General features: G+C 39.6%; 1 protein-coding gene across 5 annotated transcripts in view; it reads left to right on the plus strand.

Annotated features, from left to right (window-relative positions):
* TRPM6 (transient receptor potential cation channel subfamily M member 6) overlaps window positions 1–14274 on the plus strand; it is a 91825-nt gene that overhangs the window by 29753 nt on the left and 47798 nt on the right. For all 5 annotated transcript variants that reach the window (XM_083576459.1, XM_083576458.1, XM_083576456.1 and 2 more), the window contains 8 exons: window positions 678–731; window positions 2960–3100; window positions 4284–4412; window positions 5382–5662; window positions 7578–7806; window positions 10484–10639; window positions 11558–11701; window positions 12325–12453. In XM_083576459.1, coding sequence (XP_083432585.1) covers window positions 678–731; window positions 2960–3100; window positions 4284–4412; window positions 5382–5662; window positions 7578–7806; window positions 10484–10639; window positions 11558–11701; window positions 12325–12453 — 1263 coding nt within the window. The remainder of the gene's footprint in view (window positions 1–677; window positions 732–2959; window positions 3101–4283; window positions 4413–5381; window positions 5663–7577; window positions 7807–10483; window positions 10640–11557; window positions 11702–12324; window positions 12454–14274) is intronic.

The raw sequence follows: 14274 nt of genomic DNA on the forward strand, positions 1-14274 counted from the left end.
TGGAATGATACAGATTGGGATGGGGGCAGATCTGGGTGCACCAAACATATTCCAGAACAGTTTGGAAATTTCACCCTATTAGTGTAATGTAGTATTCTACAATATATTAAAAATAAATAACCCTTCAGTGCCTTGGTCCTTGGGTTTTGCTCTTTTGGATGTATTGGATGCATTATGAAAAAGTGCTTTTCCTTCCACAAGTGTAACACTAACTAGACAATCTGTTTAATTTTCTATTAGAGGAATTGCAGAAAATGTAAAGGGCAGGTTGCAATGCCCCAAAGGCCAGTTTAAAATCTATGAGGGAGGCATGCAGGATAAGACAGCGAGGATAAAAGAGAGACTATTTCCTCTTGTAGTCTCACAGCCTCCACCCCTTGCCCAATCTATATAAACCAAAAAAGAAGCAGTTTAGCAGGCAGGAGGCTCATTTGAAGATAGTGATTGGTTGGTTGATAGACAGTTCTGTTGTGATCATGGGCCAGAAATGCAGCTGAAGAATGTGCTTTCTCTTTTTAAATACAGCTTTCTTCAGCCCAAGACTCAAACAAAAATATCTGTTAATAAATATTAATGTACTAGCTGTCCTGTTTCTTAATCTTCTTTCATATATAGTGAAAGTTTCTTTCTTTTAATTTAGTCACTGTGTTCTTGTCATTCTTCTTTTAACATTCCAGAAACAAGGGCCAACAAATCATCTTCTGCATCATCTTGTTTCTGACGTGAAACAGGTAATCTACATTCTGTTTTTTTTTAAATGATATTTTTATTCAAATTTCAAAAACAGATTACAAAAATAATAAGATAATAAAGAAAAGAACACAAACAATAAAAAAATACAGAGTAGAAAAAAAGGAAAGTAGAAAAAACAGTAAAAAAAAGTCCATCTTTCAATTTCTTACTTTTCATTCACTTGTTTCCCTGACCTCCTCACACCTCCCTTTTTTGTATTCCAATTCGAATGGTTAATTCAGCAAATCCTTTCCCTCTTTGTTTTTATCTTAGTTCTTTATCTTAACCTATTATCGCCTTATATTTTCATCTATTAACAAGCCCTTTTTACATGCTCCTTTTTGACATTGTTACTAAAACTGCTTCATTTCATTCCGACATCATTTTAACATTCATTAATTTTACAATGTTTCTGTAGATAGTCCTTAAATTTCTTCCAGTCTTCTTCCACCGACTCTTCTCCCTGGTCTCGGATTCTGCCAGTCATTTCGGCCAATTCCATATAGTCCATCACTTTCATCTGCCATTCTTCCAGAGTGGGTAAATCTTGTGTCTTCCAATACTTTGCAATAAGCATTCTTGCTGCTGTTGTGGCGTACATAAAAAAAGTTCTATCCTTCTTTAACACCAATTGGCCGACCATGCCCAGGAGAAAGGCCTCTGGTTTCTTCAAGAAGGTATATTTAAATACCTTTTTCATTTCATTATATATCATCTCCCAGAAAGCCTTAATCCTTGGGCACGTCCACCAAAGGTGAAAGAATGTACCTTCGGTCTCTTTACATTTCCAACATTTATTATCGGGCAAATGATAGATTTTTGCAAGCTTGACTGGTGTCATGTACCACCTGTATATCATTTTCATAATATTCTCTCTTAAGGCATTACATGCCGTAAATTTCATACCTGTGGTCCACAACTGTTCCCAGTCAGCAAACATAATGTTATGTCCAACATCTTGTGCCCATTTAATCATAGCAGATTTAACCGTTTCATCCTGAGTGTTCCATTTCAGCAGCAAGTTATACATTCTTGAAAGTATCTTAGTTTTGGGATCTAAAAGTTCTGTTTCCAATTTTGATTTTTCCACCTGGAAGCCATTTTTTTGGTCCAAATTGTAAGCCTCCCTTATTTGATAATAATGAAGCCAATCTCACACTTTATCCTTTAGTTTCTCAAAACTCTGCAATTTCAATTTATCTCCTTCTTGTTCCAGAATTTCCCAATATTTCGGCCATTTGGCCTCCATATTGAGCTTTTTCTGGGCCTTTGCTTCCATCGGTGACAACCACCTTGGGGTTTTATTTTCAAATAGGTCCTTATATCTTATCCAGACATTAAACAGTGCTTTTCGGACAATATGGTTTTTGAATGCTTTGTGTGCTTTAACCTTGTCATACCACAAATATGCATGCCACCCAAAAACGTTATTAAAACCTTCTAAATCCAAAATGTCTGTGTTCTCAAGAAGCAGCCATTCTTTCAACCAGCAGAATGCTGCTGATTCATAATAGAGTTTAAGGTCTGGCAGGGCAAATCCACCTCTTTCCTTTACATCAGTTAATATTTTAAATTTTATTCTGGGCTTCTTCTGAAGAATGATGAGCCAAAACTCCTTTAGATGGTGGTTTTCGCCACGATCGCAACTGAATCACCACTTGCTATATGCTGTTTTATAGCATAGGGCCTGTATGATCAACTTGGGAGCTGTGCTTATCCAATTAGCCCAACCAGACTAGCAGCAACTTCAAAAATGTTAGGAATAGCAACAGACACCCATGCTAAGTAGAACTTGAACTGTTTTCTTCTTCTTTGGTGATCACTTGTAGCTGAGTAAGATTGTCTTCCATGAACACAGTCTTAACAGTGAGTCCGTAAGTGATTGTGGAGGCCGATTCTGGGTCCACAAGTCCTTCCACAGTGGGGACACAGGTTTTTGGGTGGGAGTTGATTAGAGCTGCTATCAGTGGGATATATGTCATCTGGGCACAGCCAGTCAATATGATAAAGATGTTGAAGGAAAAACATCATATGTTTAAATATGGACAATCTGAGGAACGTGATATTGGCTAATAAGTGGCTCAAGCTATTAAACTATTCTCCTGTACATTTATTTAGTAGCTCAGATTATAAAGTGTTTGTGAAGGATTCTTGATACGTGCTCTAAAGCACTATTAATATGCTGAAGTATGATTGTTATATAAAATGTCAAATATTTGTGTTACAGAGTACTCTTCCTGTGGATTATAAAATATCTCTGATTGATATTGGATTGGTAATAGAATACTTGATTGGTGGAGCTTATCAGAGCAGCTACACAAGAAAGCATTTCCGAGTTCTGTACAATAGCCTTTACAGGAAACGTGAGGTAAACTCAGTAAACTGGTCACAGCGACTGCCATCAGTGAGAGCGTATGGCAGGCATCCCCAAACTCGGCACTCCAACTGCTTTGGGACTACAACTCCCATCACATCATCCCTAGCTAACAGGACCAGTGGTCAGGGATGATGGGAATTGTAGTCCCAAAACATCTGGAGGGCCAAGTTTGGGGATGCCTGTTTTAGGGGAAATAGTTTAACGTGTATATGTTATTACAGTTTGGCTATTTAGTAAGGAGTCAGAATTGAAATACAAAAAATGCGTTTCCACATTCAGTGAAGCATCATATTAACAGATAATAAACTAGAATAATAAATAATAGAAAAATGGCCAATTTAACAATAATTTAGCCAATTTATTTTTTTATCTGAGATGTAATTGTTAAATAGAATTGTGGGGATCAATATTTATTGTGTCTTCACTGGATATAATGCTTGTTTACAAAATAAGGCAGTATTTGAACTTTCTGCTTCTCATCTCTTGACATCATTTTAATACATTCTGATGCCTGTCTAATAGAATGCAATTTGCTCACCTTGTGCATTTGTGAGCCCAGAAAAGCCTTTCAGTATCAGGTGGGATGTTGACTCAGGGACCCTTTCTTCCTATTATTTTTCCATTTATCATTGTGAGCTCATGCTACTGAGCAGTGGTGGCTCCTCGTAGTACTGTGTTCATCAGGAATCAGGATGGGATAGGTTGACGTGGCAACGGAGCGGTCAGGGGCATGTCGCATTGGCAGCAATAGCCCTGCAGGTGTGCACACACCAGCGGGACTGCCAACCCTTTCCCCCCTGACATTGTAACAGCCTGCTGGATCAGACCAGTGGCCCATCTAGTCCAGCATTCTGTTCTCACAGTGGCCAGCCAGATCCCTGTGGAAAACCTACAAGCAAGGCCTGCTGTGGTTTCCGGCAACTGGCCTTCAAAAGCATTGCTGCCTCTGACCATGGAGGCAGAGAATAGCCATTGTGTTGAGATGTTGGATGCCAGCTGCCAACAGTGCAAGCCAGCATGGCCAATCATCCAACAATATCTGGAGTGCCACAGGTTCCCCTTGTCTACTTTAAGTGGAAGAGAAAATTATAAACCTCTGTTACTGTGTTTTGGTAAACATTATCATGATGATCTGGATCTCATTTGTCTCTTTCTCTTTGTTTCATGGAACCAGAGAGTTGTCTCCAGCTTGACGCAGAACTTCTCCCTTCATCAGAATAATCATATGAGGAGTAGGAATAGATCTGATGGAAACACCTCACATTCCCAGTTCATTCGAACAGCACAGCCGTACAAATACAAAGTACTGTGTTTCTTTGCTTGCTTATGCAATTTGATAGAAAACCAGTAGGCTGAAAAATCATGTTTGCTCACTCCAGTGGGTTTATACACGTGTGAGAGGCAGATTCAATGGCTAAAGTAAATTGTTTCTTTTTCAGGGCTTGAATCAGACAAAAATTAAGAAGCACAGTTGGTTCCCTATAATCCCCTTGGAGATAATGGTTTATTCTGTGTTATGAGGGGTGGTTGAAAAATTTGAAAGTGAATGACTGTAGGTCAATGGGTTTCTAATACAAATTTAGATGTGTGTTCCTTAGAGTTTTTCAGAAACTCTGAGAGGCCACTTTCTCCATTCTCCACTGTCCAACAATCCAGAGAAAGACTTGTCAGCAGCATCTTCTCTAGATGTGTGTCATACATCTCTAGATTTGTTCCTCTTTAAGGGAAGGGCAAAGAGACCTTCCTTCTCCTTGTTCCGAATAAGGCAGCATGTTCAATCAGTTTTGGACCCAAGGCAATTGAACAAACATTTAAAAAGAAATTCAAATGGAGGGCCATTCTGGCCAATGGCGATGGAAAAGGCCATGGCTCACTGGTAGAGCACATATGAGTTCAATTCCTGGCATCTTGAGGTAGGGCTTGAGAGACTGCTGTCTGAAGCTCTTGTCAGTCAGTGTGGACAATATTGAGCTATCTGGATCAAGGGTCTGACCTATTAAATCTTGTCAGAATTTTCTGCTTTTCTATATAATAGAACACAAAATTGATATTAATAGTTGCATTCTGTTATATGGAGCTTTGATTATATTATTTCATATGGAATGTGGTTCCTTTTGTGGATTTGTGATTCTGTATTTATCATAGCTGTCCTTTAATATAGTTAATAATTCTTTTGGATAATAACCCTATAACTCAGAAATTTGGTTTGAAGTAAGCAAATTGTGCATAGAGGTGATAGACTTTGAGTAACTTTTTATTTATTAACTTGCAGCAAAAAACAGCTGTTCTTCACAAGACTAGAAAGAAGCTAAAGGATGAATTTACTGTCTCTGATGACCAACAATCAGTTGGGTTTATATACCCATATAATGATCTCTTGGTTTGGGCAGTATTGATGAAAAGGCAGAAGATGGCCATGTTCTTCTGGCAGCATGGAAAGGAAGCCATGGTCAAGGCTGTGGTGGCTTGCAAACTCTACAGAGCGATGGCACATGAAGCTAAGCAAAGCAACATGGAGGATGACACGTCAGAAGAGCTGAAGAAGTATTCAAAGTAGGGATTCTCCCTTCACTTCAGATAATACAGATCTACAGTGCTTAGAATGGTTAGACATTTTTCTCTCCATCACCTAAGATTATATAATGGGCTTCCCATGGGCATTTAGTTGACCACCTCCAGAAAAGAGTGTTGGACTAGGTGGGCCTTTGGCCTCAGCCAGCAGGACTCTTCTTCTGTTCTTAACATTAGAGCTGGTGGCAGCTGAAGGGTATCCTTTAGCTTAGCAGGCAAAGGAGGAGAATAGTTTTTAAAAGGCTGATCTGAGCTGAAAGGTACATTTTCTTGAAGGAGTACATTTCCTAATAATAATAATAATAATAATAATAATAATAATAATAATAATAGTTATGCCCCGCCCATCTGGCTGGGTTTCCCAGTAATGAAAAGAAAATTGGTGAGAAATACTGACAAGCCAGTATTCCATCTAATGTATAATTTTCTGTGCCTCCATTTTTTATTAGAAAAAAACCATTATTTCAACATCTCCAGTTTCCATCATTTTGTTATCAAGTTCATTAGTCCTGTATTATCAGGTGATTTATTCCAATGATGATCTACTTCTACTGCCAGGATCCTCACGTCTATCACGTTTGTCTTATCTATTTTTATGCCATTATTTGCCCCATTGGGCACATCAAGAAAAGGCAGAAATTCCAAACAGAACTTTTAGTTTAACAGAAATTCCATGTAGCTGACACGGAACATTCCCAAGAAGGATCTTGTGTGCTTTCCAGTTTAAGAACATAGTCCATTTGAAGCAATATAATTTTTGTCATGCATGTTTACTTGAATTTTTTTAATGGGTTTTGTATCTTATTATTTTGATTCCTGATATTGTATGTGTTTGTAACATTAGAAAAATATTTTTAGTAATATTGTTAGGAAAGTTTTTTAACTCTATTGTAGGTAGTAACCTTGACATAACTGAGCTGAGATAAATATTGTTAAAGTTGCTTATCAATGCTCATTATTCCATTTTCAGAAATATAGATGTTATCAGCTAAATACTAAAAAAAAAATTTTCTTCCAGTAGCACCTTAAAGACCAACTAAGTTAGTTCTTGGTATGAGCTTTCGTGTGCATGCACACTTCTTCAGATACACTGAAACAGAAGTTGCCAGATCCTTCTAAGGCAACTTCTGTTTCAGTGTATCTGGCAACTTCTGTTTCAGTGTATCTGAAGAAGTGTGCATGCACACGAAAGCTCATACCAAGAACTAACTTAGTTGGTCTTTAAGGTGCTACTGGAAGAATTTTTTTGTTTTTGTTTTGACTATGGCAGACCAACACGGCTACCTATCTGTAACTGCAGCTAAATACTGTTACATAAATATTGGCCAATATATTTTTGAATTATTTTTACAATATTATTTTATTTATTTCATTTATGTCTTCTGCTTGAAGGTCAGCTATTTATGATTTCAGTATATTTTACATTCATTTTAAAGTTCTTTTTAGAATGTATGTCATTTGTTTTAGTTCCAAAGTCAAAATACTGTAAGCTCCATTGAACAGTGGAAATTACTTCTAAGTAAGCAGGCATAGAATTGTGCTTACAGAATTTTGCTGTCAGCAGGTTTCATAGCCCAAATCCATTAAATCCAAAATCCATTAAAATCATCAGGCGTTTTGCTATAGATGTACAGATGTGGGTCTAAGATAAATGGAAGAATTTCTGGATTACCAGAAGAATTTCTCAGAATGATGGGCTTATTTGAAACAATGGCTGTACTCCTAAGCACACATTGACTTGGAGAAATTCCTACTGGAGTCCACAGTTTGGACCAGGCTGTTCCTATGAGAGGTGCTTAATACAAGTCACACTGCTTGCCTCTGTTATTTGTGCTCAGTCCGTACTCTAAGACTGGCAACATTTTCCCCCCACCTGGCTTTTCTTTTGCTGTCATAGTGAGTTTGGGCAGCTGGCTCTAGATGTGCTGGATAATGCTTTCAAACAGAATGAGCAGATGGCCATGAAACTGCTAACATACGAGCTGAAGAACTGGAGTAACTCCACGTGCCTGAAGCTGGCCGTGTCAGTGGTATTGCGACCATTTGTATCTCACACGTGCACACAGATGCTGTTGACTGATATGTGGATGGGACGCCTGAAAATGAGAAAGAACTCCTGGTTTAAGGTACAGCATCTCTCAGCAGCCCCTTATCCTGCGTGCCAATAGCAGGGCTGGGTGGTTTTATAATCATCTTGTGCTGTCACTGCATGACCGCTCCTCTCATTCAAGTTCAATGGGCTTGTTGAGAGGAGACTCTCAAAGATCAGGCGTGAGGATAACTTAGGTGCACTGTCCTGGCTTGGATTGTGCAAATAGTGCAGCCTGCATTAGGTCTGCTGTTGTCCTTTGCTCCAGTCACAAAAGATGTTGTGCTCTCTCCACCATCGCTCTTGTTCTCCACTCAGTGTATTCATGCATGGCAAATGCAACTGATGAACTGTGGGAGCAAGAACACGGCCAGAAGCAGTTCCTGAGAGCCCTTCAGCACTTTCCCAGCCACCCCACTTTCTGTCCCCTGGGAAAGCTCATTTAGCACAATGCAAGACAGTCTGTTGAGTGAGTTGGAGATCAGCACTGTTGAACTCCGGATATGAGGGCAGTACATGAATCACAGACAGGATGCACCGAAAGTGCATGTGTGAACCCCCCCCCCCCCGGAAATACCTATTGAAGGGATGGTATCATTAAATAAAGAAATCTTAGTTAAGTAGACATATTCTTCCAGAGTCCCATATAGACATGCTTTGTCAAATAGTTGTAGAAAATTGTGTCATATCTCTGGTCACAAAAGGGAAAAAAATTATAGGACAGAAACTGCGTAATCCATCTGTCACAACAAACAGAGGGATAAGGATTATTGAGGGTGGGGGAAGAGAATTGCTGAGGCAGAGGAAGCAAACTCCTCCTTGAATAGCTCCTAGAAGACACTCCTCTGTGTTTCTCAAGAAGTCAGCTGCTTATTATCTCTGCAAGTGTCACCTACTAGGCCTGCTGTAGGGAAGAGTGTACCTTGCACTCTTGAAACCCATAAAAAGGAGTACGGTATATTCCTTCCCACGGAAGCACCTTAGTTCCTTTTCTGCCAAAGCAAACACAGATTTAAAGTCTCCTACCTTTAATTACATTGTAATAGCTTTCAAAGTCAACAATTGCTCCCGTGTCTTCCATATTTGTGTGCAGTACAAGGAGGTAGAGATTTAGAATAGTTTTCTTTCCCAAGCCATAGTTTTCAAGGGAGCTGCATCACCATGTCAGTCTGCTGGGAAAGAGAAAATGGCTGGCTGACTGGCCAGCGGAGGGAAAAGGTTGTTCTGGCTGAAGGACGTGCAAGCAAGATTGCGTGTGTGTGTGTGGCTTGTGGCTTAATTTGACCTAGCAACTCTCCCCTTGGTTGCTTGCCCCACTTTTGCTTGCTTATTGCTTATGCTACTCTCCATTTGGGAGCTCTTTCTGTTTGCCACACATATGGATTATATTTCTCTGAATCTCCTCTATGATGTCCTGAATTTTCTAAGTATTGGCATGTGTGCACATGTATGCATGCACTGCTTATGACTTTATTGGACCTGGCATGCGCAAGTGTAGTGTTAACAGTTGCACATTTTACCACAGAAGTGGATTGTACTTTCACTGTCGATATTGTGCTGACTAAAGGAATATTGTGTTTTGAATCTTGCTATATGATCTACTTGTTGTTTACTGGCATTTATTCCTGCTTTGGTAACAGCAACAATTCTGCACATCATGTGGCTGGTTTAAAATGAGAATTTAGACGAAAGCTACTGATGAATTGTGGAGTCTTCTTACTAAATACAAGGAGAGTTTCCCCATGGATGAGGAGCCATGCCCTTTGTTTCTGCGGCTCTCATACTTCCTGATCATGCTTTCCCTGCTCACATCTGTGTGTGGCAGCTGTGGGGACCAGGAGGGGTTGGTGGGCCTTTGGCTTCATCATGCTATTGCCTGCACATTTTCCTTCTCTGGAAGTCAAATGCGTCAAGCTCAGGGTGAAAAGATTTGGGAATCACAGATTGATTCCTGACTATAGTAGAGAGGTTGGACCCAGGATTTGGGATGATACCAACATAATGGTGTGGATGCTTCCGATTTTCCCCCCAATGGAAATCTCAAGAAGTAAGCATATGTTCTGGCTTTAAAAAAAAAAAATCAGGACCAGGACCCTCCAAAAACTCCCAATCCCTCCCAAATGTTCTCTGCCTTGGCAAGAGGGCAGTGTTTCATAGCCCACTGGTTGCCCTGGAAGCTATCCAACAGCGCTGGGAACTTGGGCCAAGGTATGCTCACCTGTCCATCACTTGATGCTATGTGATGCCAGGCATAGGTGCAGGGCAGATAAAGCTGTGGCTTCCAGCTGGTCCAAATTCAAGCCATGACTTTCTTTTGCAGCTGTGGGTTAAATTTGACGCCTTTCCATGCTACATTCACCAGGGGTTGGGCATACTTGGGAGGTCCTGATTACTCCTGAGTTCACCCAGCCACTTCCAAAAACAGGACAACAGAGTAAGGCACCCGATTCAGAGGGGAGAATTGGGAAGACACTCTAACTGCACTCTTGATTCCTCCTTTGCACCAATGGCTTGAATTTCTTTTTTTCTTGTTTTGGTTTAGAGCAACTGGGAGGAACTTTGGGCAGTGAAGCAGAGGGAATGGTTGGGCAGGATGAGAGAGAGACTCACTTTTTGTAGGCATCAGCCACCGCTGCCTTCCTCTTTGTTAGTTTCATACAAAGGCTAGTGATAGGATCAAATGCAATCTTACTAACTGCCTCATGCTCCTGCAGGTGATCCTAAGCATTCTTCTGCCTCCTACCATCTTGATGCTGGAGTTTAAAAGCAAGGCTGAAATGTCTCATGTACCTCAGTCACAGGAGTTCCACCAGTTCACATGGTATCATGGTGATCCTAACACTTCCAGTGTTAAAGATAACGTCTCATTGGTTAGTATGGTACCAGGTTTAGATTTCATTTTTCCTAAATGTGGAACATATAGCTTTTTAATTCTAAACGTTTAGTTCTATAATGTGGTAGATGCTAGAAAAGTGCAGAACTAGACTCTGATGCTGTTAGGCAGGGCTAAGCATTTGCTTTCCCATATATATCATTGACATTACAAGTACTGTGCTAGACCATTTTAGACCATTAATTGATATAGCTTGGTGCTATTTAGGATGACTGACAATAGGTCTCTAGGGTTTTGGAAAGGGCTGGGAATAGATCCTGGGATTCTCTGCATGGATAGCATATGCTCTTTCCCTGGGATAGGATGTTAGAAGGAAAATTTACTTTAGAAAAATACAAATTCTCTATAACTTCTCGCTAAAAATGTGAATTCCATGAGAATATTTTCTGTTTTCCATCTCAAATGACCCACTAAAGGAATGTTATAATTAGATGCACAAGTGCCTATGGATGATAAACAAAATACGTATATTTTTTATGGTGTGCAGATATATCGGCATTCTCTCTCTCTCTCTTTTAAATAAACTTTGAATATCTTTCTGGGCCGAATGTTAATTTCTCTTCTTAAGGTGTTGGAACTACAAAAGGTCTTCAGGTTCAGTTCAAATTCAGAACAATAATCTCAACATTACTGTTTACAATTATAGTTTAAGCTTGAATGCTTAACTCATGTATTTGTTTATGGAAAATAACCTAGTTATTATTGCTTTGTGAACAGAAAATAGCAATTATTATATTTATATAATAATATAAAAATATATTTACCCAGCACAGTGTATTCCAACGTCACTACTCCAGATTTCTTTTCCTTTTTGCTTATGTACAGAATCTGCATAATAGAAGTTTCTTATGGAGCTGGATAACCACTAACACGAGCACTTTGTTTTCTTATACAGAGCCATTATGATTTAGAGAAAGGAGTTGAGAAGCAAGAGGAAAGCCAGAATTTTCCCAGCAATAATGAGCAGGGAAGCCTTCCTGCAACTAGGAAAGTGTATGAATTCTACAATGCTCCAATTGTGAAGTTCTGGTTTCACACGGTCAGTCATTGTTTATGACTGGTTGCCCCTCCTTCTGTGTGAGGGCTCATGGTTCTTAGCTGTGGCAACTTCCACAGTCTTGGAGCATAATCTTATACTCCCTTGGATCTTATGTTGCCATAGTCTTGGAGCTCCTGACCTGCCTGCTATGGTTGCTCATGATCCCAAACAATTTGTGGTCAGGTTACCTAAGGGACTGCCTGGCCCCACACATGGCTGCCTGGCAAATGTGTTCCTTGGATGCAGCACTGCTGAGAGTACTGCATGCCCTAGTTTGTCCTAGAAACCAGGCTTAACACCTACGAAAGGTGTTAAGAAGGATTCCTTAGAGATCACCCAGTCATTTATGAAACAGTAAGTGTACAAATGTAGGGATGGTTTTATTATTTTTAGAGTAATTGTCATTGTTTTTAGAATTTGTATTATTACTTTTATCTTTTTCTACACCACTTTGATGGCTTCAGGCTGTGAAACAGTTTATAAATGGGTAATGATGATGATGATGCACACCCACCCTGCAGAGCTTACACAAATGGTGGTGGGGATTGTGTTGTGTGACCTCTTAGTTTCCTCTTTTTTGCCACAAATGTGTGTTTATAAGGACTACGCATTGTGTTTTGTAGATGGCCTATTTAGCATTTCTCATGCTGTTCACTTACACTGTCTTGGTGGAGATGGAACCAACACCCAGCGTGCCAGAATGGCTTGTGATCATTTACATTTTCACCACCTCCATTGAGAAAGTCAGAGAGGTAGGTCCTTTATTTAATTCTGATGTTTCTGCTGTCCATGCCTATTATAGGAATTAAGACAAGCAATTATCTATGGGGTAAGCTACAAAAAAGAAATCTCCATGAAATTGAATCAATGTACAATTTCATAATAATAATTGCAGTTTTCAAAAATAGGAGCCTGGAGTTAAGTTTCCACTTTTGAATGACACACACAGGGGATAAAAAAGATTTGGGTGTAAAGCTTTTTTAAAAAAACAAAACCCTTTTATGTATTATATACATATAAATGCAGAAACTTGCATAAAATTACGTCTTTAGGATTTTGTTTGCAGTTCTTTTCTGCAATTTGAAAATAGCTATTTATCTCTCTCCTTGTGAAGAGTTATGGGGCAGGGTTAGACCACAGTTCCTGCAGATGCCATGCAGGGATTGGGTGACTGTAATGTGGAAGACAAGGAGAGGGAGAGGGCTCAAGCCCTAGGGTTAAAGAGGGGCGAGGGGCTGCCACTGGTGGGTCGCTGCCCCTTTTGTCTTTATAGGACAGCTACCCCTACATGAAGCAATTGCTTCACTTATGTGGTGGTTGTGGTCCACTGGATAAAATGGGGCAGGACTCTGTGTTACATACACGCTTCATTAACTTCTCCAGGGTTTGCTGTGTGTAGTGCTGGAAATCGTTTTTCTTTAGATTGTATCAGGTAATTGCACCCTTTGGCTTTCATTCCTCTAATATGTTGTTACACATGCTAATAACATCATTCAGCTCAGTGGTACTCATATACATAAAGTTATTTATACATGTCTTTTTTCTAAGATTTGGCTAACACTTTGACATCACCCTTTCACTTGCTGCTTATCAGTTTGATCTTAGCAGTATGTAATTGGACTTTGCTATATAATGTGAGGAATCTTGTTTATTACCATTCAAAGACTCTTTTTCACCATTTGCTTAGCAAAACTGAAAAGGCCCTCTGGCGAACCCTTGTTGTTCAAGAAATAAACATCTCATTTTCCACCTTCCTAATTTTGAAAACTTGCCTTTTCAAGACTGCCATGTCCTTGATAAATGACAAAGATTTGTTTCTTTCTGTTTGCACCAAAGTAAAACTAATTTGTTACTTCACTTATAAAAGCTGTTCTGCTTTTTTCCATGCCTCCTGGGGCTTATGCAATATTTATTGTCATTTTACAACCCTTTCTTTCCATTTCACCAAACCTCTGATTTGTTTCTTTTAAAGAACAACAACACACGTCTAACAATTTTACCCCTGCACTCACTCTGTGAAATAATGAGCAAACAGAAATACATTTCAGAAGGAAGAATAGAGATGTATTGAGGGTGCAGAGTCTTTGAGAAGCAATGCAGTGTTTCATTTCAAACTTTAAGAAGCTGTGACACTGCAGCTTGTGTTGTGACTTTGTAATATAAAAACTCAAGTCTTGCTCTTTCTCAGCTGTTTATATTGTCATGGAAACATGGAGCCAAGCAGAGCTTTTTCCAATTTCCAAACTTGGCAACCCAGCAAGCTTCCTCCCAATGTTCAAAAACCTCCATTAAATACTTGCTTACCACCATCCTGACTCTTCACAGACCCCCGGGACACTCCCAATGTGTGTCCCTGATCTAGTTATTATGAGTGGCAGGAGTACGTGTAGGGTGAAAACCAAGGATGGTGTCACATGGTGTTCTAAATAGAAAAAGAATGAAATATTCTGAAACCAGATAAAAAGCACGAAGAAGAAAAAAACAGCCCAAGTCTTTTTGCACTGTGTGGGAAACAACTGCTCCCCTGCCAGTTGCAGGGAGTGGTATTTGTGGTCCACTGGTAGCAGCTGCCA

The sequence above is a fragment of the Podarcis filfolensis genome (assembly GCF_964270895.1).
Source record: "Podarcis filfolensis genome assembly, chromosome: 11".
Taxonomy (NCBI): Eukaryota; Metazoa; Chordata; class Lepidosauria; order Squamata; family Lacertidae; genus Podarcis; species Podarcis filfolensis.